At 30.7% G+C, this 24,683-nt stretch overlaps 1 protein-coding gene across 11 annotated transcripts in view; it reads right to left on the reverse strand.

Moving 5' to 3' along the window:
- Positions 1-24,683, reverse strand: part of Mbs (Myosin binding subunit) — a 152,749-nt gene that overhangs the window by 10,596 nt on the left and 117,470 nt on the right. For 8 of the 11 annotated variants that reach the window (XM_080160175.1, XM_080160182.1, XM_080160181.1 and 5 more), the window contains 4 exons: positions 23,680-23,757; positions 11,409-11,438; positions 4,829-4,933; positions 3,932-4,021 (listed from right to left, as the gene is read on the reverse strand). In XM_080160175.1, the coding sequence (XP_080016301.1) occupies positions 3,932-4,021; positions 4,829-4,933; positions 11,409-11,438; positions 23,680-23,757 (303 nt within the window). The remainder of the gene's footprint in view (positions 1-3,931; positions 4,022-4,828; positions 4,934-11,408; positions 11,439-23,679; positions 23,758-24,683) is intronic. The other 3 variants (XR_013879468.1, XM_080160180.1, XM_080160174.1) reach the window with 1 other exon arrangement.

Genomic DNA, 24,683 nt, shown 5'->3' on the forward strand with positions numbered 1-24,683 from the left:
TTAAAATGCACTTTTAGGTTTACTTATTACCAAAGTAGCACAAAAAACTCTTTTTATTAAGTTATTAAACAAAATAAATTTAAATCAACAATTAGGCGTTTTTTATAATGCAGTAGACCATTTTGTAGTTGGTTTTTTGGCATTTATTTTGTTTAATTACATCATAAAAAGAGTTTTTATACACTACTTCGGTAATTCTTAAACCTAAATGTGCAATTTAATCAATGACAGTGTTGAAAAAACTTATAACATGTTTTATAGTTTTTAATCACTAATTTTATATACATTTATCTGATATGTATATCAAAAGCAAAAAGAACTATTTTCTTCAGATTTTCATACTTTGCAAAAATGTCTTGGTTACTTTTTGCACTATATTAGCTCTAAAAAGGATTCTATATCTGATTTTTACATTTAGGATGATAGATTTTATGCCAATTATTGTGTTTACATCAAGAAAAATCATATTTTTTGTTCCTATACCTTTTTTTTATCATAAAATGTGAGTAACTGCTTTTTTCATATATAAGGTGAAAAAGTAACACTAAAGAAATTTTTTTTGCCCTAAGTATGTTCTAAACTTATAAATAAACACATTTCATAAAAAGATTTTTTCTAAATAAGTCATTTAAGGCATGAAATTAATTTTGCAAATTAGCATTGCAGATTTTTGCAAGTAACTTGCAAATATGATTTCTGAGGATTTTCTTATTTTCATAGGCGTTTTCTATATATATTCCTCTTTCCAAAAATACCTCACTTGTCAAGATTGGATAAAAAAATCTTTGTCGTTGAGATTCCATAACTGTGAATCATTTGTCATATTATTGTCACATAATACATTGTATGTCTAAGTTAGACTGTAACTTTAATGTCACGCCATTGCAAAGATGACGTTTGGAACCAGTAACATTGTCGAATATCCTTTAACATGGCCAAAAAGCACTAGACCAAAGATAATACACATAGAAGATATAATATTCATAAAGGCCAAAAGATTAATTTAAAAAAAGATTGCTTTAATTATTTAAACCACTGCTTTGAAAGATTTTAAATTTTAAATTGTTTAAAGGGTTTTAAAAACTTATTAGGGTATAGTGCCTTTCGCGGCAACGCCTCTTAAGGGGCGTTTTTATCGTATCTATACAGTAACTTTTCCCCTGCGGAGGAGGGGGGGGGGGGGCTCTAACCCTGCGGGGAAATCACCTAACCTTAAATAACATCTCAAAAGCTACTGTGAAAATGCGACGAAACGCCCCTTAAGAGGTGTTGCCACGAAAGAGACTATACCCAATTATTATTATATAAAACTTGTACTTTCTAAACCTCCTATAATGCTGGGTGGTGAAATTGAGAATACTAATTTTGGAGGCAACTTTGCTCAAGTAGACCAATTTTATACAAGATTGCCCTTTTATCACAGATTCTATGGTGATTTTACAATAATACAAAAAATGTTGAAAATAGCATATTATGGATTAAAACTTTCACCCTACTTAATTTTGTCAGGGGGATGGATAAACCCTTTCCTTCTACACGCCTTTGATTTCATCATCATATTATGAATACTAGGTGTTTTGCAACTAGCTACTAGGGGAGGGCGGGGAGGTAAGAAAATAGCTCAACACCACCCCAAGTCAAACTAATTCAGACCAGCAATTTTCGAGGTCTCAATCTTTAAACAAATAAAAACCTTACAGCACATTTTAGGATTATGTAGTTCATTGCTTAAATTAATGTACGTTAGACCTAAACAAAGTGTTTAATAAAGTGACTATTATGCAAATTGTACCATTTTACTATGTCTATTGTCTTTCCTAAACATATATTTCTCATAATTATGCTGTTTTATTTGAAGGAACGATTTTAAATATTAAATGTCATCTAAAATAGGCTAAAAAATATGCTATGTATTTCTTATAGTTATGCGGTTTTATATTTCATTGAAAGATTTTAAATATAAAAACTGGAGGCAGATAGGGACTAAACAAACAGAGAAAGAAAAATGAGAAAAGGACAGGGGTAGAACAATAGACATTAAATTATCTCCCATTTCTCAATAATAAGGTGTAAAATTCTGCTTCTGTTAGGATAAATATTAATGTTTTTTCTCGTATTCATTCGAATCCGGTGGATAGGAACCGGTTCTCATCCATATGAAAAAACTATGTCTAGCATCGTATTATATCCAGGGCAACTCGGGGCTGAAATAAACTGGTTTTAATCTTATAATTGTACATTCTATATCCGCGGAAAGCTGTTTATAATACGATGCGAGAAATAACTATTCTCGTATTCATTCGAAACCTATTAATATCCGGTGGATTACAACCGGTTCTCATCCATACAAAAAAAACTATGTCCAGGATCGTATTATATCCAGTTTTCTACAAATAACTATTACATGACTTGTAGTTATTTTTCTCTTGACGTGGTATATCCCTTACCCTAGAGAGATTACTACGAGTATAATCCTCCTTAGTCTTGACATTATTTCTATATTTATCATTTATTCTCCCCTATTAGTTGCAAGGCTTTTATGTAACGAGGAATATCATCTTACCATGACGTAATAACTTGATTCTTGTAGAATATATCATTGTATTGTAATGAAAAGATAGTTTGAAATATATAAGGAGGGGGGTAAGTTCTGACACTTTTGCGTAAACAGTGATTATTATAAGCTTTGTCTTTGGAGTGAGAGGATGGATTATTTCACTAAAAAAGTTTCATTATGGGATGAATTTTTTCTATCTTTAAAAAATTTTTGGATTTGGCCTCCAGGTTTAGGTGCTGCAGGCCTCCATGTTATCTCTGGACAGGTAAAGACGAAAAAACAAATTCTGAAGATTTATAGTTCAACTTATTAAACAAAATATGCATCTTTTATCTTCAAATTTGTAAATAACATTCAAAAAGATGCATATTTGTTTTATAATTTGACTTTTAACTCTTCAAAAATTTTTTTTTTTAATTTTTACCTGTCCAGAGACAACCTGCAGGCCTGGAGCACACGAACCTAGAGGCCAAATCCAAATTATTTTTAAATAGGAAAAATACGTCCTAAAAATAAACTTTTTGTTAAATAATCTATCCTCTCACTCCAAAGACAATGCCTATACACACTGTTTACGCAAAAGTGTCAGAACTTACCCCCCCCCCCCTTGATTGTAAATTATCAAAGTCCCAATACTTTCAAAAAAATGGGACTTATTTGATTTGTACAATATCTAAATTTTTCCATCAAGAAAGAGTTATTTTTGTTTAGTTGAGATGTGTAAATCAAATCATGGTCCATTGTCTTATCCCTTAAAAGCCCTGGTAATCACACTGATCCTAAATATAATATTATGACGCCAATAAGAAATGCGCAAAGCTTAATCTACCAATGATGTCAAAGTTTTTCTTACGAAAGAATTTTAATCTTTGGCTGTTTTACAGGAAGTTTTGGACTAATTTTGATTTTTTCGTAATTAAATTGGAGGTCAAATGGCAATCAAATTACTTGAATGAAAAAATATATGACCAGAAATTGATTAATGATGTTCTATACATTGAACTTTATTAATTGAGGTTGAGTGTTACTTAAAATCCTAATATGAATATTTTAAACTTGAAATATTCTAGAATAATATAAAATTTTCAACAAAAAAAAAGAACTTTATAATAATACCTAATATTACAATTAAAAAGTGTTTTCTTTCAATACATCTGTTAAAGGTGCAGAGATGATCTGAAAAAATAGCAGGAAACCATCCCAAGAGTTAGATATGAAATAGGTAGACTAAAACCAACAGTGGACATATGTAACATATACCTAAAATAGACAACCAAATCGGTTCAGTAGTTAGTGAAATCTTAAGATTCAGACAGAAAAACCTTACTACTTTATATACCTAATAGAAAAAAACGGCAGCAAAAGTTGTCTTACCTTCAGTTCCTCCTCCATTTCCGTAAGTTTCTTCTCCAACACTTTCTTTTCTCGTTTCTCTGTGTCAGAGATGGCGTTCTTAGTCGATGCCTAGGCATTAAAAAAGGTTATAATCTTTCATCCTTTATATCAGGGTTGACAAAAATCCGGCTTTTTCTAGAATTTCCGCGGACTTTTCAAAATTCAAATTCAACCCCGCCCAACCTCAAGCGCCTCTAGAGGCCTTTCGGAACGAATCTGCTAGTAATTTTAAAAGTAGGGGGAACTGTTCTCCCTTCCAAACTCAAGTGCCCCATAGATTTTACTAATCTCGTTCAACCCCCATAATGGAACTAAACATCTATCAAACCCTCGTTTATTAAGTAATTTAGTTAAGAAAAAAGGATAATTACGCCCAATAATAGCAGCACTGTTTGAATAGTTATTTCTCGCATCGTATTATTAACAGCTTTCTGCGGATATAAAATGTACAATTATAAGATTAAAACCAGTTTTTTTTAGCTACGAGATTACGAAGGCACAGGCTAAAAAACTAGTTTTAATCTTATGATTGTAAATTTTATAATCGTAGAAAACTGGATATAATACGATGCTAGATATAGTACAAGAAAGATAATCATGGAACACTAAAATTGTGTTAATTCGAAAATAAGATAGTGTTTGAGTTTTCTCCTTTTTTAAACAAATTTTCGCAGTTAAGGGTTAGTGAAGGGGGGGGGGGAGACACGGGAAAGAGAAGAAATTAAGTGATCGAAGAGGGAAGGGTTGGGGGAGAGGAGAAATGAGAAAATGAGGGGAAAAAGAAAGGGAAGATATCACAGTGAAAGGAAGTGAAGGGGGGATAAAAAGGTAAGGGAAGGGTAAAAATGAAGGGAAAAAAAGAAAAGAAAATGCTACCTGAACAGCTGATTCTAGCTGATGCTTGGCCGACTCCAGATCTTGTTTGATGGTCATCAGTTCCTTTCTCAACCTAGTATTCTCCGTCTCACTCTCTTCCCAAAGCTGAAACAGAAAAAAATATTAAATAACAAAATATAAATTGGGTAGATGCAGTTTTGTCAGTCATGGTTGTATTCTTGACAGTTTAAATATTCGGTGTACTTTTGCCAATTGTTACAATGTTTGGACCATAGAAAGAAAACGAAGTATCCGGTTTCATCGTATTTTCACAGTTGCTTTTGATAAAGTATTTTAGGTTAGGTAGGGTAAATGTTAATGATTGCTCCGCAGGGTTAGGAAATAGGCACCGCAGGGGCTAGATATAGGAGGAAAGCTCCTGAGAGAAAAGCTACTTCATTTTCTTTCCATTATCATAATATTTATATCAATTTTACAGCAGCATTCAATTTGCCAAAAATGCAACCATACTTTTTCGAATACAACTGGCCTAAATACATCTCCTGTACTTTTGCCATTTGTCCCAATGGCAGCTCCAAGAATAACTCTACTAAACGTATGTAAACAATTATACAAAAATCATATTTTTATTGAATATCTACAGCTCAACTGTATTAAATAAACTGAGCTTTATATACATTACTTTTTTGACGGATTCTTTTAAGAATCCGGAATCCGAATCCGGCCCAAAAATTCGACGGATTGCCATCACTAGTTTAATGATATAAGGGAACTATCCACGAACGAGAGCAAGTGATTCTAAGCACCTTCCAGCATTGATCCATAGTATTTTTTAGTAAATATAGTAGGTTTACTAGACTAAAAAGTTAGGTTTCACCATGGTTTTATATGAAAAAACTTTGAAAAGTAAAGCATTTTTTAGTGCAATATCATCAAATGTTTTGATGAGTTTAAACTGTTTTTTAAAAGCTTTGACACATTAGTATATTATTTTCATTAAAAATGTATATTTAGAAAAAGGGTTTGTAACGTATAATATTGTAAACATTTTGCAATTTACAGCATTTGCTAGTATATAAACATAGTATATTCACTAAAAAAAAATACTATGGATCAATCCTGGAAGATGCTTAGAATCACTTGCTCTCGTTTGTAGATAGTTCCCTTTTAACTAACAAGTAAAACATGCAACTTTTTAAACTAATTAAAATACTTTTTTTATCACTTAAAGATTCAGATATGTTGATCTTAACCATAACAGAATTGTATTAATCAAGGATCTAAAGGGATAAGACAATGGCAGATAAATTGATTTACATCCCCAAAGTTGATACACAAAATTACACCTTCTGTAGATTAAAACTCAACTAAATAAATAAAAATTCACTAAAGTCCCCAAAGTTAACTTGTTAGGCTAACAAATAAGAAAATGTTATTATAAAACTTTGGGAACTAGTTTAATAAACAGCCCAGTGTCCTATCTCTCCACCCCCTGTGGTATTAATCCTTTGCAACAAAGCTCTGTTTCAACTTATGCATACTAATAAGCATTGAAAACAAAGCAAGATTTATTTTATCTTAGAAATTAAGAAATAAAAAGTATTAGTTTAAGAAATTGAATACCTAATACATTAAAAACAGTGGCGTGAACAGATATTTGCTCGGGGGTTGTAACCCTCTAGGTTTATAAAGCTCAAATTTACCAAAGAAAAGTCAATCTTTAGGTAAAAAGTTATCCAGATTGTTTGTAAATAAATAAACTAGATACTTGGATATTCAGGAATGTCCAAGGGGTGATAATCCCCCTCCCCCCAAATGAATTTAGGGATGCCGTAAGCATGGACCCCCTTGCCGATATGCTATAAAGATCCCCCCCCGCCCAAACAAAAAAGCTTGGATGTCCTTACTGTTATTAACAATCCTATTACCCCTGAACACTAAGAAAATCAGTGTTGCAAAAAATGTTGCTACAACATTGAAGATGAAAATTTCTTCTTGACAACATTAGATTCCTGAGCAACATTTTTTGCGCAATTTAACTTTTTTTGGCAGATTTTTCACCAAATTGTTTCTTGATTTTTTGTATTGTTTGTTAAGATCAAAATAGTTTTAAGCTAAAAGTTTCTAAATATTCTAAGTTTTTTTTCCAAATTACAATTATAGAAAAACATTTTCCCAGGCACAGTTATGGAATCTCAACCAAAAAGACTTTTTTATCCTATCTTGACAAGTGAGGTATTTTTGGAAAGAGGAATATACATAGAAAACGCCTATGTAAATTAGAAAATCCGCAGAAATCATATTTGCAAGTTATTTGCAAAAATCTGCAATGTTAATTTGCAAAATTAATTTCATGCCTTAAATGACAGATTTAGAAAAAAATCTTTTTATAAAATGTGTTTATCTATAAGTTTAGAACATACTTAAGGCAAAAAAAATTTCTTTAGTGTTACTTTTTTCACCTTATATATGAAAAAAGCAGTTTCTCACAATTTATGATAAAAAAAGGTATAGGAACAAAAAATATGTTTTTTCTTGATGTAAACACAATAATTGGCATAAAATCTATCATCCTAGATGTAAAAATCAGCTATAGACTCCTTTTTAGAGCAAACATAGTGCAAAAAGTAACCAAGACATTTTTGCAAAGTATGAAAATCTAAAGAAAATAGTTCTTTTTGATTTTGATATACATATCAGATAAATGTATATAAAATTAGTGATCAAAAACTATAAAACAAGTTATAACTTTTTTCAACCCTATCATTGATTAAAATGCACTTTTAGGTTTACTCATTACTAAAGTTGCACATAAAAACTCTTTTTTATAAGTTAATAAACAAAATAAATTCAAATCAACAATTAGGCGTTTTTTATAATGCAGTGAAACATTTTGTAGTTGTTTTTTTTTGGTATTTATTTTGTTTAATTACTACACAAAAAGAGTTTTTATGCACTACTTCAGTAATTCTTAAACCTAAAAGTGCAATTTAATCAATGACAGTGTTGAAAAAACTTATAACATGTTTTATAGTTTTTGATCACTAATTTTATATACATTTATCTGATATGTATATCAAAAGCAAAAAGAACTATTTTCTTTATATTTTCATACTTTGCAAAAATGTCTTGGTTACTTTTTGCACTATTTTGACTCTAAAAAGGAGTCTATATCTGATTTTTACATTTAGGATGATAGATTTTATGCCAATTATTGTGTTTACATCAAGAAAAAACATATTTTTTGTTCCTATACCTTTTTTTATCATAAATTGTGAGAAACTGCTTTTTTCATATATAAGGTGAAAAAAGTAACACTAAAGAAATTTTTTTTGCCTTAAGTATATTCTAAACTTATAGATAAACACATTTCTTAAAAAGATTTTTTTCTAAATCTGTCATTTAAGGCATGAAATTAATTTTGCAAATTAACATTGCAGATTTTTGCAAATAACTTGCAAATATGATTTCTGCGGATTTTCTAATTTACATAGGCGTTTTCTATGTATATTCCTCTTTCCAAAAATACCTCACTTGTCAAGATTGGATAAAAAAATCTTTGTGGTCGAGATTCCATAACTGTGCAGGGCTGTAGACTCATTCCATTGGCAGCTATCCTAAATAACCCACTATTGAAAAACTCTAGGAGTAGTGGGAATGTCTTGTCCTAAAACATTTTATTTTGTCAGGACATCCAGACAAACATTGTGCGATCAAATCTATAAAGGCCTGGCTTAAAGTTGTTATCCATTATCCCCAGAGGTATTTTTTAAACTAAACGTATAAACAGCCTAACCTTTATTTTATCTAGTTCGACACCCCATAAACAAAAACAGTATACGCCCTTGTGTAATATTACAAGGCTAGACAAAGATAACAATTAAAGTTTTCACGTTATTCTAGACCATTATAATAGTAACAATTAGATAATTAATGCAAAAGTGTAAAAAGTATAAATAATACCTAGTCAAACTTAAATTAATAATACAAATATTCCATCCTTATAACTTTTTAAAAGCAAAGCTTTTTTTATAATTGGGGTCTGTTCATCTGTCCGTACGATAATTTAATAAACAAAATTAACCTACTGTAGATTTAAATTAATGGTTGAAAAGTTTAGTCATTGACACAAAACTTGTTTTATAAAAAATTATCAAGAATTAATTGAAGTACCGAAAGTTTTTGAGCCTACAAATTAGAAATCGTGTTTTCAAAGCTTTGATCATCAGTAGATTTTTCACTTCAAATTCCCCTTCCTCCCTAAGAAAACCTAAATCTAGCTGTAATTGTCTTTTTTTACCCTTTCTGTAAATCAAAATTAGTGGTTGAAACGTTTGAACACTCAACTTCATACGCCGAAAAAAGTCCCCAAAGCCAAATATGAAAACGTTATTACAAAACTTTGGGGCCTAGTGTAAAAAACAGCCTATTGTCCACTCTCTCTGGGTATAAGCTGCCATTGTTTTACAAATTATCATCCTTGTTTTTTGACATGTTTTCACGTGACCTACAACTCATGGATCAAAGGGATAAGACAATAGCCGATAAATTTATCTATATCCCTAATGAGGATACACAAAATTACTCCATCTCTATAAATTAAAATTAGTGGTTGAAACTTGGCACACTGAACCTAATAAATCAAACAATCAAAAATCATTAAAGTCCCCAAAGTTGTTAAGCCAACGAATAAAAAAATCGTTATTATAAAACTTTGGGGGACTAATAGTCCATTGTCCCCTCTCTCTCTCTACGTACAACTATTGACGGATTAAATGTTGAAATAACAAGTACTCAATATCTTGATGATGAAATATTGAACAAAGGCTCTCAAATTTTCCATAGAATAAAATAGAATTAAAATTACAAGCAAATTGAAAAAAATAAGCAACCAACAATTTACCTTAAAGTGTCGTGTCAAGCACGAAACCTCCCATTTTGATAAGAGGGATGGGGAAAAGGGGTGGGGTATTTATTCCTTCCATGGTCTATTTATATAGGTTAGGTTTTATTGGGTACTGGATAGCCCCGCAGGGCTTAGGCTTCGGCAGGGGAGAGGCATAGGGAAGAAAAATACCCATCCCTATAGAAATTTAATTTTAAAATAAGGGGGTAAGGGGAATTTCAGTGCTTAAAAGGGAGTTTTAGTGAAAGCACCAAATAAGCTAATAATAGTAGCATAACAAAATTAGAAAAAAGTGAGGTGATTCTGACAAACAATTCTCCAACCCTCTCACCTTATTTCTCCCCCCCCCTTCTTACCCATTTCCCTTCAGTTACATAAAAAACAAGCTTTACGCAAAGTGACAGCCCCTGTACCAAAATATAATAATAAACACGAATAAGAGAATAATAATAATCAGTGCGGTAGTCGTAAAAAGGCAAAAAAACTGTAATTCAGTCATAAAATAATTTAAATATCAGAAAAATTGAACTGTAAGGAGAAACCCTTAACCGAAATACGCTAATCTACAGACAAAAACAAGTTTTTAATCCATCCATGGCTTAGGTGAAGTCTAAGCTACCTCCCTGACAATTTTACTTTATTAGTCTATGTTTTAATAGCAGACAAAATTATGAAAATATAGAAAATGGATATTCCTTGTAGCGAACGTATTACAGGAATATGGTAGTCTATCCTTATATTAAAGTAACAGGATGTGTTTTTGTCTGTCGGTTTGTCTGTACCGAATGATCTCGCTAACCGCTGAACGGATCGGGTTCTCCTTAAAAGGGTAGCTTTTCATAGGTCCCGGGAAAGTTTTTAACTATTTTGGGGGAGGGTACCACGAACCTCCCCAGAGAAATCGATAAAAATAAAAACAACGCCGCTCTGCGGACATTTTTGCAATTAGCTATAAACATAACTAACACCATCTAGCGGCGAAAAAAATATTTTTTTTTTGTAAATAGCTGATTTTAAATTGATTGAAAAAAAAACAATTTTACGAGTTCCTAGAGGCTCTAGGGGAGTAGCCGCTGGTTAAAAACACCGCAATAAAAGAAAGGGAAGATTAATTGAAGAATATTAATTAAAACATAATAAATTATATAAATAAGAGCGGAAAAAACATGAACAAGTATGATTACTATCATAAACAGCAAAGCTTTTGAATCCAAATACTTTTTTCGATTTAAAAAACAAAAAATATAATTTATGTGTATAGGCGCGCGCTAAGCCTCGTGTAACATTTCAAACAACAACAAAAAGACATACTGACAAACAAATAAAAATATAGGAATTGCTTAAATATATAAATAACCAAAAATATATTAGAATGACAAATAAAAAGCATGCATAAAAATTTACATTAATAACAATTATCTCTACTGGTATACCACATTTCAGGGATCTTAAGGGATAAGACAATGAACAATAAATTAATGTACATCCCCCATTATAATTAACAACTTTACCCCTTATGTAGATTTAAAAAGTATTGGTTATAAAGTTAAATATTAACAAAAAAATATAAAATCAATAAAAAAGTAATCAAAGTATTTAGCTAGTCAATAAAATACTTTGCCATAAAACTTTGGGTACAAGTTTAATTTACAGTCCAATGTCCCCTCCCTCCCTGAGTACACAACATGTATATACTAAACAATTACTTCCTACCTTTAATAAATCATCATTTACTAATGCCAGCTATATTAATAAAAATACAATCATTAAAACACATTGTAAAGTAATGTTAGTAGAAATTAGTAAACCTACGTGTAAAGGGAACTATTCACGAACGAGAGCAAGTGATTCTAAGCACCTTCAATCAATGATCCATAATATTTTTTTAGTGAATTTACTAGGTTTATGTTTGATATTTGTTTTATCGACTAAAAAGTTAGGTCTCACCATGGTTTTATTTGGATCAATGCTAGAAGTTGCTTAAAATCACTTGCTCTCGTTCGTGGATAGTCCCCTTTAATTTGATATTAGTCAAGGAGAAAAGATGTACAGCCGTAACTTATGTCTTCCAACACACACTTTTCCTCAACAGTTTAGCGGATTTAAAATCAACACGCAACAAGCGGTCAATGGATCCTATAAATAGACATATTTGCTGAATCAAAACTGGTTTTACCTAAATTGTATCTGTTCCTTCTTCAGGATTATAGAATTTCAAAGATTTTAACCAAAAATGTGCGATGATTTGACTTTAAAATAGCATTTAATCTTAATGTTCATGGCTTGTTAATATAAGTTTGTCATATTTGTTGAGGTTTTAAAATAATATTTCTATAGACAATTCAACACTGAATATCTAGGATTTATAACAATGGTTATTTTATGCATTATTAGTGATATAAAAAGTCATATCAAAAGTACTTTTTATATATTAATTATAATTGTTTGGATACTTTGCCGTTTATTACACAAAAGTAAATATTTCTGTTCTAAACCATTTTGAATTTTATATGGATAAAATAATTGATATAATGAACAAGGATGACAACATCCATAAAAGCGAAGCAATGAAACGGTAGGACAAACGGACATTAACACTTGTATAGTGTCAGAACTCAATAATCAGAATATAAAAGTACAAGAGTCGAAGCAAAATTGTAAGTAAATTTGTTAAAAAACTGCTTGATACAGGATAATGTTTATGGACATACTTACATTTTTAGGACTTGATTATAGAGTTTCTTCGCTTTTCTACTTTGTTGTCCCAGGAATCTATATACCAATAATCAGATCAAACGGATAATTAGATCACATAAAAATTTGTTTTTAAAAAGTTGTTAAGTTATTAACATGTTTTAAATGAACGTACGGCCATTCTGGTAATGATTACAGAGTTGCTACGCTTTCTAAATCGTACCAAACTACTACAGGAATGACCAGGCAAAGTTTGAAATCGATAGGACAATTCTAACATGCCTAAATTAACGAAAAATTATTTAATAATTATAGAAAAGCTTTGTTTTAAAATTAGTAAGAAGGTTAATATATGACGCTAAGGTTTCTTTAAAAACATTATTTAAAAAAAATATACTTAAATTTTAAACTTTTAAAATTTTATATAAATTGAATTAAATTTGGCAAAAATGTTATAATGATCATCTGATATGTACTGATATGTCTGTAGCTTAAGATTTCGATAGCTGATTAAATTCTACACTTTGTTAAAGCTTCACATAGGTCCCAGGATGGGTTCAAGCTATTGAATTTTAGATTTTGAATGATTTTATGCCTTACCCCTTAGAAAACAGATCAACTAGATGCAGGGGCACAATCGCTATTTTTTATATTGAGCTAGAATATCTTAATTGAACACCAAATTATTGTCTTGTGTATTTAAGATTATTTAGCAATTGAAAACAATTATTATTTAATTTTGTATCTTATTTAAGACATGGCAAAACCTTTTTCAAAATGTGATCATAATCTAAATAGGTCAAAGATTTTGGTCCTTGTTGATCTATAATTATATTTTTTTTTAAAACAAGACTCTTTCAAGATAAAGAATAAAGGATAGAAGAATATACATACAACAAGTATCTTTAATAATGCAGGATTTTACGTTAACAAACTAATAAAGGTTAGTCTTTAGGTTAGATTAGAAAACCTTTACATCTCATTTCTGCTGCTTGATTTTAATTTCTTTTAAAAAACCTTTACATCTCATTTCTGCTGCTTGATTTTAATTTCTTTTAAAATCAAGCAGCAGAAATGAGATGTAAAGGTTTTTTATATTTATTGTTCGTCAGTCTGTCCATAAAGGATATATCTTATCGTTTTAGGCATTTTATAATTGTCCTATCGATTTTATACTTGGCATGGTTGGTTATTTCTGTAGTAGTAATAAGGTACGATTTAGAAAGCATAGCAATTCTACAATCGTTGTTTATTTACAAAAAGTTGATTTGAAACATTTTTGATATTCCTACTACAAAAAGGTTGAATGTTATAAACAAAGCATATCAAAAATGTAGGAATGTCCTTAAACAGTATCCTATATTTTGCAACAAATTTACTTACATTTTTTTTAGACTTATACATATATATTTGCTTATTCAGTTATGACACTCTACAATTGTTAATGTTTTTTGTCCTACCCTTTCATACATTCACTTTTATGGAAATTGTCATCCTTGTTATTTAATGTATAATGAACTATTAAGTTGTTAACTAATTTGACTAGGTATACTTATTAATAACAGTCCTTTGATATAATCAATTAAAGGCCTAATGTCTTCAACAATCTATTGTGGTTGATAACTTTATACAATCGTGCCTTTTTTACATACAAAATTCGAGTGTCAATGCTAATTGTTTCTATATAAACAAGGATGACAACATCTATAAAAGCGAAGCTATGAAACCGTAGGACAAACTGACATTATCATTGTGCAGTTTAAGAAGTGAAAAATCAGAATATAAAGTTATAAAAGTCGGACATAATTACATTTTAGGACTTGATTATAAAGATGCTTTGCTTTAAACATTGAACTTTGTTGTCCTAGGAATCAGTATTCCAAAAAAAAGATCAATTAGATAATTTTTACACATAAAAATTTGTTGTTAAAAAAGTTAAAATCAACATATTAAAAATGGGCATATGGACATTCTGGTAATGATTATAGAATTGATACGCTTTCTAAACCGTACCTAATTAGTACAGGAATAACCTTGCAACTGTTACTAACGGACGGACAGACTAACCGACCCCAATTGTAGAAAAGCTTCAATTTAAAAAAAAAGTATATGTTGTAAATCAATTGTGCCAGTATTTTTAGTTAAATGATAAGTTTATTTTTTAATACTGTTTTTACTTTCTAAGTTTAAAATTTCAAGGTAATTTGAAGAAAAACAAGCATTAATTAAAGTCAGAAGGTACCCCCGTCGACAATTTTATAAGTTATAATTAATCTACAAAAAAAAGTTTTTAAAACAACTACTGCTTTCATGTGTTAATGGTAATATACAGCGTCTATATTTTACATCAAAGGCCATTTTAAAGTCAAATCATCACACATTTTTTGTTAAAATCTTTGAAATTCTATAATTGCGAAGAAGGAACAGATACAATTTAGGTAAAACCAGTTTTGATTCAGCAAATGTGTCTATTTATAGGATCCATTGGCCGCTTGTTGCGTGTCGGTTTTAAATCCGCTAAACTGTTGAGGAAAAGCGTGAACAGCAAAGAAAATAGTACTCTCAATTATTCCGCCAATTAAGATTTACCAATATAAAATTGCAAACGACATCTTAGGATATACACCCTTTCTCCTTGTAAAAATATTAGATAATTTTATATATTAATCATACAAATAAATAAACACAAATCTGATATTTGAACCATAAACTTTGAACGTCAACTTAAAACGTCAGTACTAAATAAACGATTAATGTGGAAATCTCGTAAACCAAGTACATTTAGAATGCTAAATTAAAATCATAAATAGCTTCTTGAAACCATCCTATGATTTCTGTTAGTTTAAATACCGTAACTTACTTCTATTTGCTAAACTGTAAGGCTATAAAAATCAAATTAGGGTTGGGCCGGATATCCGGCCATATTCAATATTCGGCCGTATAACGGATATTAAAACTATCTGGATACCCGGATGATTTTTTATGTCGGATATCAAGTTCTTCGGCCCGATATCCGGTAATATGCCGGAAATCGAACATTGACCAGATATCCGGCATTAGAAATCAGCCGGATATCCAGTATCAAAAAAGTATCCGGCCCAATCCTACATCAAATGCTATATATAGAGAAAAAGTCTTTCAAATACCTGTTTGAAGCCATATTATTTTTCTAATTTTCCAAATGTATACAAATACTTGCTTCTACGGGATCTGCACATAAATCGTGTCTACCTTACTAATTGCTTTTTCCATGAAAAAATCGCGGGCGGTGAAAATATATTTATTTTAGTCCAATGACGTTAAAATGAAAGATAAAACTACGCATGAGATCAAATCCTTTGAACTTATTTTATTTTTAAACATATTTTTATCTATGACAAACTTTTATTAAATTTTTATTTTAAACTTTCTTATCTCAACTGAATGGCCTATTTAGTACGAATTAACACAAAGTAATTAAAGTAAAATTATGTTTACCAAGAACAATTATTTCTATAAGTAGCACAGCATTGACAGAAAGCGGCAATTTAGATAGGAAAATACTGCTTTCTAGTAAGATAAAAAGAGAAAGCAACTGCTTTAAGTCCTTGTTCACTTTTATTTTATTTAATACACAAACAGACAGACTGACAGATCCTATGTACATAGCAGCTACGCCCATAAAAAATGTCATATTCTATTATTTCAGAAATTATACTAAATTTTTTCATATTTTCTGTACCAAAAAAAAGAATGCTTGTTTTTATTTATTTAAAGGAAATTTTCTCCAATAATATCCCAAGCACTTTTGATATTACGTAGGTAAGTAAGACATTTCCGAAACTTTTGGAAATAATAAATCCATTATAAATCCTAAATATGTTATCATTTTTAAAGACACTCTTTATACTTATCACTAGCGACTGTGCTCCTAGCATCTAGAGGCTCTTTATTCAAAGGAGTAAATAAATAGGAAAATACTCTGACACAAAACTTAGATAATAAAAATTAAATATCATGTAACCATTCATGGATATATAAGAAGCTTCCATAAAATGAAGAACTCAATCGGTTCAGTAGATATCAAAATTTTTAGCTACATACAAAAAAACTTGTTACTTTATATAAGAGGATTAAAGATGGTTAAGCTTTACAAGGAAGCTTTATTTTAAGACTGAATTCCCCCTATCTGCTCCACTTCCCATATTATTGGATAAGATGAGTTTAGGGTAAAGACAGAAGGAAAGGGAAAGAAAGGAGGAGGGGCAGTTAAGGGAAGTGTAGTGGTGGATTAGAGCTTTATTTGCACTTCTATAAGCCTTGCCGACAGTTAGATGAACAAAATAACAGAAAGACAAAGAAATCGGACATAGTCCCTTTCGTGACAACGTTTCGTCGTATTTTCACAGTATATTTTCTCCTATTTCTAGCCCCTGCGGAGGACTCTAACCCTGCGGGGCAATCACCTAACCTAACCCATCAAAGGCTAATGTGAAAATACGACGAAACGTCCCTTAAAGGTCGTTGTCACGAAAAGGACTATACAAAAAAGATCTTTCATAGTAGCTTCGCTACTAACCCCCTGAGAGCTAGAGACGCAGCCTGGATATAATGAGTAAGAAAAGGATAAAACCACTTTTGGTGTGTTGTACAATGCCCTCTTGATATTGATAGAATTAGGGTTGCCAATCCGAATCCGACAAAAACAAAAAAAGTGTTTTATTGTTTCTGAACTCTAAGTAAAAAAGTAGGTAGCATCCAAAGTTTTTTTTTGGTATTTTTTATCACAGTAGCTTTTCCTGCTTATTTAAGGTAAGGTTAGGTTAAGCAAGGTCTACAAAATTTTTATATTTATAAAATTGTTAGAATCCGCGATCCACAATCCGAAAATCCGCAATCCGCCAAAAAAACAAGAATTCGTAAACAAAGGATTAATCCGCTTTTTTTTTTGGGGGGGGGGGGGGCGGATTGACAACCCTAGATAGAATGAGAGTATAATAGTAATATATATAAAATACCCATGGGAAATCATATCATACAATACCTAGCAAAGATCAAGTATTCAGGGTTCAATATCGAATCGTATCATAAACAGCTTTCCGCAGATATTAAAATGAAAACTGGTAAGTTATATTAAATATATATTGCTGATTTTAACATTTATGGGATATTGTCTGTAATACGATGCTATACATGATTTTTTTATAACTGTGAACCGGTTCTAAGCCAGCGGATCTTAATCAGTTTTGAAGCTATACTGGAATAGTTATTTCTCGTATCGTATTATAAACGGCTTTCCGCGGATATAGAATGTACAATTATAAGATTAAAACTAGTTTTAATCTTGTGATTGTACATTTCTATATTCGTAGAAAACTGGATATAATACGATGCTAGACATAGTTTTTTCGTATGGATGAGAACCGGTTCCTATCCACCGGATTCGAATGAATACGAGAAAAGATTTTAATTAGCATTCAACTCAAGAGCTTATATTATCCTTATACTTCAATAAAATGGCCTTAAACTAGCTCAAGACATATTGATCCATCCATTTTAGAGTTTCTTAAAAGATAATTTGGCAAAGTTGAAAAACCTCTTTCTAAACTCCTCTATGCCTTACCTAACTACCAGTCATAATGCCTAGATTAAGTACACTTTTCTTATACAAAATATTATAAAATCTTTTTAAAACGAAGCTTTTCTATAATTAGGGTCGGTCTGAACCTAATTACTTATCAAGAAATAGTTATTTTTCATGTGGTACTATATAATACAAGTTTCATAACGTCCAATGTAAAAAAGCGAATAGAAGTTAAAAATTTCCTTAAAAAAAGGTGTTCCAGAATAAAATATATATAATAAGCCTTAGTTAATAAATTAACAAATACTATTTAATAAAGTATTAAGGTTTTTTTGTAGCGTAATATTTTGATAGCTACTGAACAAATTAAGTTTTTTCCATTATTTTGGCAGTTTTACATAAGTATTTACATAGTTTTGGGATATTTAATTTTTAGATACAAGTCTAGGATGGTTTAAGGCTAATTTTATACTTTTTCTACAAGAGCACCCGCTAGGACTTATAAAGAAGCACCGCAATAAGAATAAGAATTAATCTAAAATCCTGATTAACTATTGTAATGCGTGCTCTTGGTCAGTTAACATCTTATGGGATCCTAACTTTGGTTCATGCTGGATTTAGATAACAGTCCCTTGATTACTGATACACAAAATGATTATCTGTTACAATATTCACTCCAATTAAACAAAACTTTAATAAATATGGAAGAGATTCTACTTTAAAATTCACATTGTCTGTCCATCTGTCCGTCAATCCGCAATGCTATGGGGAGAATGTTATTTTCTTGGCTTTTAATAAAAGTAGATTGCTGATTTTTCATGCAAAGGTGTCATGTACCAATGAGCATCTAGTATGTAATTTACTCTGTCTGTTGGTCTATCAATCATTCTAAATCGAGAGCTAAAATTAAATAGCCTAAAACCATCTAGGACCTGTAAAGATTTACTGAAATGAAGAACTCAATCAGTTTAGAAGTTTTCAAAATCTTCAAGACATAAAAACTGTACTACTTTATATGATAGGATAAGACCCATGTGAAAGGTTTTATGATTTTTTAAATAAATATATTCTCGAAATAAGACCACTACACATATATATCACTATGTCTGTCTGTACGTCCATCGATGAAATTATTTATACGTCGTATCATAGATGTTGCCATCCTTGTTACTTTTATACTTTTGATCCGGTTTTTAACCTGCCATATGAACTAGGCTACTGGTACTTTACATATATCCACATTGTCTGATATATCCAGGAATCTTAAGGGATAAGATAATGGACGGTAAATTGATAACCATTCCTAATGATGATAAACAAGAGTACCCCTTCTATAGATTAAAATTATATGTTGAAATGTACATATACCCGGAACAAACCAATCAAAATTTTATAAAAGTACCTGACGAAAAAGGTCATAAAACCTAATGTAATTTACAGACCAATGTCCCCTCCCTCCCTGTATTTTTTTTCTATATCCGGAGAATTGATTATTATTTCCTATTAGCAGACACTGATTACTAACGAAAACAAGGGTTATCATGCCCATAAGAAGCGCAACATTGGAATGAAAAAAATAACAGTAAACCTTGCCCTTACTAGGTAATACTTTGTGACAATATGACATGTGAACGGACATAACCTAGTTATAGAGAAGCTGCGCTACTCAACTCGACATTTCCATCCAATTGTTAGTGGACAAAAAATCATGGTTATAATAATTTTTTAAAGCTAGATTGTCAAGAGAGGCCATTTAATAAAGATAAAGAATAAAAGGGGTTGGGGGGGGTTGGGGGGGGGGGGGGGGGGGGTTACCGAAAACTACAGTCTAAACCTTGCAGCAAACCTTACTTAATTGTTTTTTATCAACTAAATTGTCATTTATTTTGGTGTCATTTTACTAATAAGATTCTTCCTTTAAACAAGGACAACATTCAATACCAACAAATAAAAAACCAATTAATAGCTTTTTCCATATATGATTAAACCTTTATATTTTAGGTTACTTTAAACGACTTTTATTAAATTATTATAATCTATATTACAAAGTCGCTTGATGTCTGTCCGTCCGTCTCTTGAGATCTCAGTAACCACTGAACCGATTAGATTCTACTCTTCAGGGAATATACCTACTGGTCCTGTGACGGTTTTAGGCTATTTTCTTGGGTGGTGAGACATACCCCCCCCCCCCCAAGACAAAATCCTCCCCCATTTTTAATTTAAAAGTGGTGGTCGCAGCACCAGAGGTACTTAATTTTTTTTTTTTTTTAGCCCCTAGAGGCAAGGGGTGAAGCCGCTAGTGTAAGATATAAAGGGGAATCTTATTAAACAAAAGTACGTTTACTTTAATTAAATGGATGAAGTGGTCCTTGTTAAATGATCAGAAATGACACTATTTAAAGTTTGAAATCTTCTATAATATGGCTTCCCAAGTTCCCAACATAATATCAAGGCACAGAGATACATTATTCAGAGATATAATGATCATGTGACAACCTCCACACAACCAACCCTTCATTTTAGGACCTTTGTCTTAAAAAGTCGGGGGTTGTTTTTTTTCTTTGAGGGCGATTTCTCTTGAAAGGGTGGAGGTTACCTCCCCTAAAATAGAAATAAACCTTTCCCGGACCTATCATAAGCTTTAGTGTAAAAGCAAATTATGTCAGTTCAGTGGTTTGCTAGATCCTTTGCTACATATACACAGACATCCTGTTACTTCCCCTGGCAAGAGGTAACTTTGCCAACTTATAATGCAATATTATGCACAAACTAAATGGCAATTTCCCTCAAGGTGCTGCCAGAACACAGACCTCCCCCCCATTAATTCGAAATAAATTAAAATTAGGAGGGGGTTTGTTTATTTTTCAAGGTCAGGTTAGTTTAAGTTATATTGGGTTAGGCATAGGGAAAAAGAACCCCCCCCCCCTTATTTTAAATTTCGATGGAAAACGCCAATGAAAATCACAAACAAGGACAATTATGCCCATGCGTAGCACAGCAAATATATTTGTATTTGTATTTTTTCACCAGTTAGGCCCTATATTCTATGTTTCGCCAAATAAAAAACAATTTTTCCAAAATCTAATATTATTGCATATTGTCGTCCAGCACATAATACCTATTTATTTCATATTCAAAATATTACTTTTATGAATGGTGACAAAATATATTTCAATATTTAAGATCTTAAAATACCATTCTTATGTATGTTTGATTTTTAAATAAAATTTTGACTTTCATTGGTTTCAGCATTACTTAATTGAAGATTACTAATCTTTTTTGTAATGATTTGTGTAAACATTCAAAATACCTATATTTGAAAATATTTGAAAAATCCTTTAAATAAAAGCCAGATCAAGGAAAATTTGATTAATAGTAGCACTAAGATAATTAGCTATTAACTTTTAAATTTTTGTAGCACAGAAAAACTGTTAAGGAAAGTATACTTGTCATTAATTCCAATCAGGTATTTATTTAGTTGTATCTTTTCATATCTAAAATTGAGCTAATATAAAATTTTGAATAAAATTTGTTGCAAACTATTTTGAAAAGTATATTGTGAGCCCCAAGTAAATAGCTTCATGATCATTAATAGGCACTTATTTAATGTACATTTCTCTTTTTCATGTTCTTCAAATAGTATTAAAAAGATAAATACGTAGAATTATACAAAGCACAATTGTAATAAAAACATATCAAATGCTTTACTTAAGTCATAATAACATTAACCAGGTAATGATTTTGGCCTCTGCTTAAATACGTTTTTGATTAGGCCATTTCTGGCTTATAACATATATAAGAGCTTAGTTTATTTTTAGAGATTTTTGCTGAAATGTACAGCAAATAAGTGCCTATAGTTGGTGATGGATACACAATAGGGTTGCAAAATATTAGCCCAGGCCCTGGCCATGCAGTTTGCCTTTTGCTGCTGCAACATTAATAGGCCTTCTCCACCACCCCACCCCACTCTCTCTTGCCACTCAATTCATTTTTCTATTCAAATTCACGGTGGAAAAGATTTTTCTTTAGTAGAAATTTTATTATTCTAACTCCATGAAAGATGGTCTACAAAGCAAAGGATTCATATTTATTTCAATTCAATCATGTAAAAATTGTTGTAATCCTTTCATTTTTTTTTATAAAACGTTGAACACTAAAACCCCCTCAAAATAAATCAAGAACAGTGAGGAGGGAGGGGGTAAATTTGGGTTTGTTGTACAATGTAAATAACTTTAGGTCAGACTAGGTTAGGTTACATTGGGTACTTAGTAGCCCCGCAGTGATAAGGAACAGGTACAGCCCAGCAAGGTAAAGCCCCTCCCCCCACAATTGTTGAACAGAGAAAAAAAAAGTCCTTAATCTATAAATAACAAAAATGTATTAATTTTGTTACATAAAAGAAAGAAGTTTAAAAATCTCAAATTTTACAATATGTAAGATATTAACTTACAAAAGAAGGAGGTATGAATTTTTAATCAACTTTTAAGAAGTTGAGTCTGCTAAGTTTTATGTAATTTCTTGTGCAAACTAGGACAAAGTCTTCCAACAAAAGTACAGCTCATAACAAAGGAATTTATCATAAAATACTATAAAGCTAGCATTTACATTATTTTATGTTTTCATTGAAGGATTTTTAATAAATGTTGACATTGACAAAACATTAAAATAAATTCGAAGATTTATCTTTTTCTTACCTGTATGAAAAATCTAATTTTAGACCATTAAAATCGCAGTTTTTTTAATTTGGTGAGTAAAAAAATTTGTTATATGAATGTGAGGACTTACAAACTAACAAAAAGAGAAGGATTCCACTTAAAAAATACCTAGAGTTTTTGATGTGCCAATTTTCTAGTTATTTATTCATAGTTGTAAAAGTCCTTACTGAAAAAACTAAATATTTCTAACCATGCCATTGTAATATCATCATCTTTTTAGAAAAAGATTACAGTGATAGGTAAATGGAGAATAAAATAATCTTCATTCAGTACCAAAATGGTTGTAATTTACCAGAGTATAAAGAATATTTATTCATTTTCTTCAAAAGTCATATCATTAATATTTTTGGTTAATGGTAAAATATTAAAATTTAAACCAAATTAACATTTATAATTCAAAGGATTTGATCAATAACATATTAATAAAATATGGTTAATAATATCAATATCAAAACTTTTTATATTTTGTTAGTAAAATAAAATATTATTTATATTTGCATGTATTTGAAAGTTTTAATCAATATGTAAAAAGTAAAAAAAATTAATAGTTATTTCTCGCATCGTATTATAAACAGCTTTCCGTGGATATAAATGTACAATTTTAAGATTAAAACCAATTTTTTTAGCCACAAGATGCCCAAGTCACGGGCTAAAAGAAACTTGTTATAATCTAATGATTGTACATTTCGATATTCGTAGAAAGCTGGGTATCATACGAGGCTAGACATAGTTTTTTCGTATGGATGAGATCCGGTTCCTATCCACCGGATTCGAATGAATACGAGAATAGTTATTTCTCGCATCGTATTATAAACAGCTCTCCGCGGATATAAAATGTACAATTACATCGGCACCTCGGGGCTAAAAAACTGGTTTTAATCTTATGATTGTACATTTTTATATTCGTAGAAAGTTGTATATAATACGATGTTAGACATAGTTTTTTCGTATGGCTGTAAACCGGTTCCAATCCACCGGAAATTGATCGGTTTCGAATGAAAAAAATGTTTACCTTTTTATAATCTATTTCTCCGTTCTGATTAGTTGCTTTGGACTTGGCGGCAGCTTGGCTAGAACTTGTGGGGATGTTCTAAAACATAATATAATGATTGCTCTCCTCATATGGAAGTTAAAACAGCAAAATATGCTCAGTCGTTTCAAAGAAAAAAATATGAATAAGAGTATTTAAAAATGTGGGTTTCAAAAAAAACTACTTTGAAAATATATTAAATATAAATGATCAAAAAAGTACATATCATATAATAAAACGTATTTTAGATAGTATTTGAACATAATATCACTATCTTAAACTATACAAATACATTTATAGTATAAGTACATAAAAATATAGGTATGTAATATTATAAATATAATGTTTTATCCCTAAAAAAAACTAATAATAATTTGTATGCATATATGTAACCACAATGATACAAGAGATGCGAAGATAAATCATCATATGGGCTTTTTTCTAATGGTATTTTCTATTGTAATACATATCGGGTTTCTGCAGCCGATTTAGTATAGTTATTCGTTTAATAACTATTAATAGTTATTTCTTGTATAATATTATAAACAACTTTCCGCGGATATAAAATGTACAATTATAGGATTAAAATCATTTTTTAGCCCCGAGATGCCAAAAGCACGGGCTAAAAAAACTGGCCCTAGTGGCTATACAAAAGTGTCTCAGCCTACTCCACGACTACTAGGTCCATGCCCTAAGAAACTATGGCTAATAAATCTTAAGCTCCTCTGCAGAGAGCATCATTTATATATTATAGGGCCTTATATGGGACAGCTGCCATACTCGGTGAGTGTAAGGTAATAATGAGAAGCTCACATGAGACATCGTTTCAAGTCAAAATATGCTTTATCTTGCCCTAGTGGCTATTGCAGTATGGCAGCGGCAGACAAACCCTTGTAGAAAAGAATGAATAGAAGATAATATTTTGTATTTACATATTTTACACGAGTCTCGCTCTATTTACAATTTTTATAAACAAATTTAACTAC

The sequence above is a fragment of the Acartia tonsa genome, chromosome 5, assembly GCF_053477335.1.
Source record: "Acartia tonsa isolate MP-2025a chromosome 5, ASM5347733v1, whole genome shotgun sequence".
NCBI lineage: Eukaryota > Metazoa > Arthropoda > Copepoda > Calanoida > Acartiidae > Acartia > Acartia tonsa.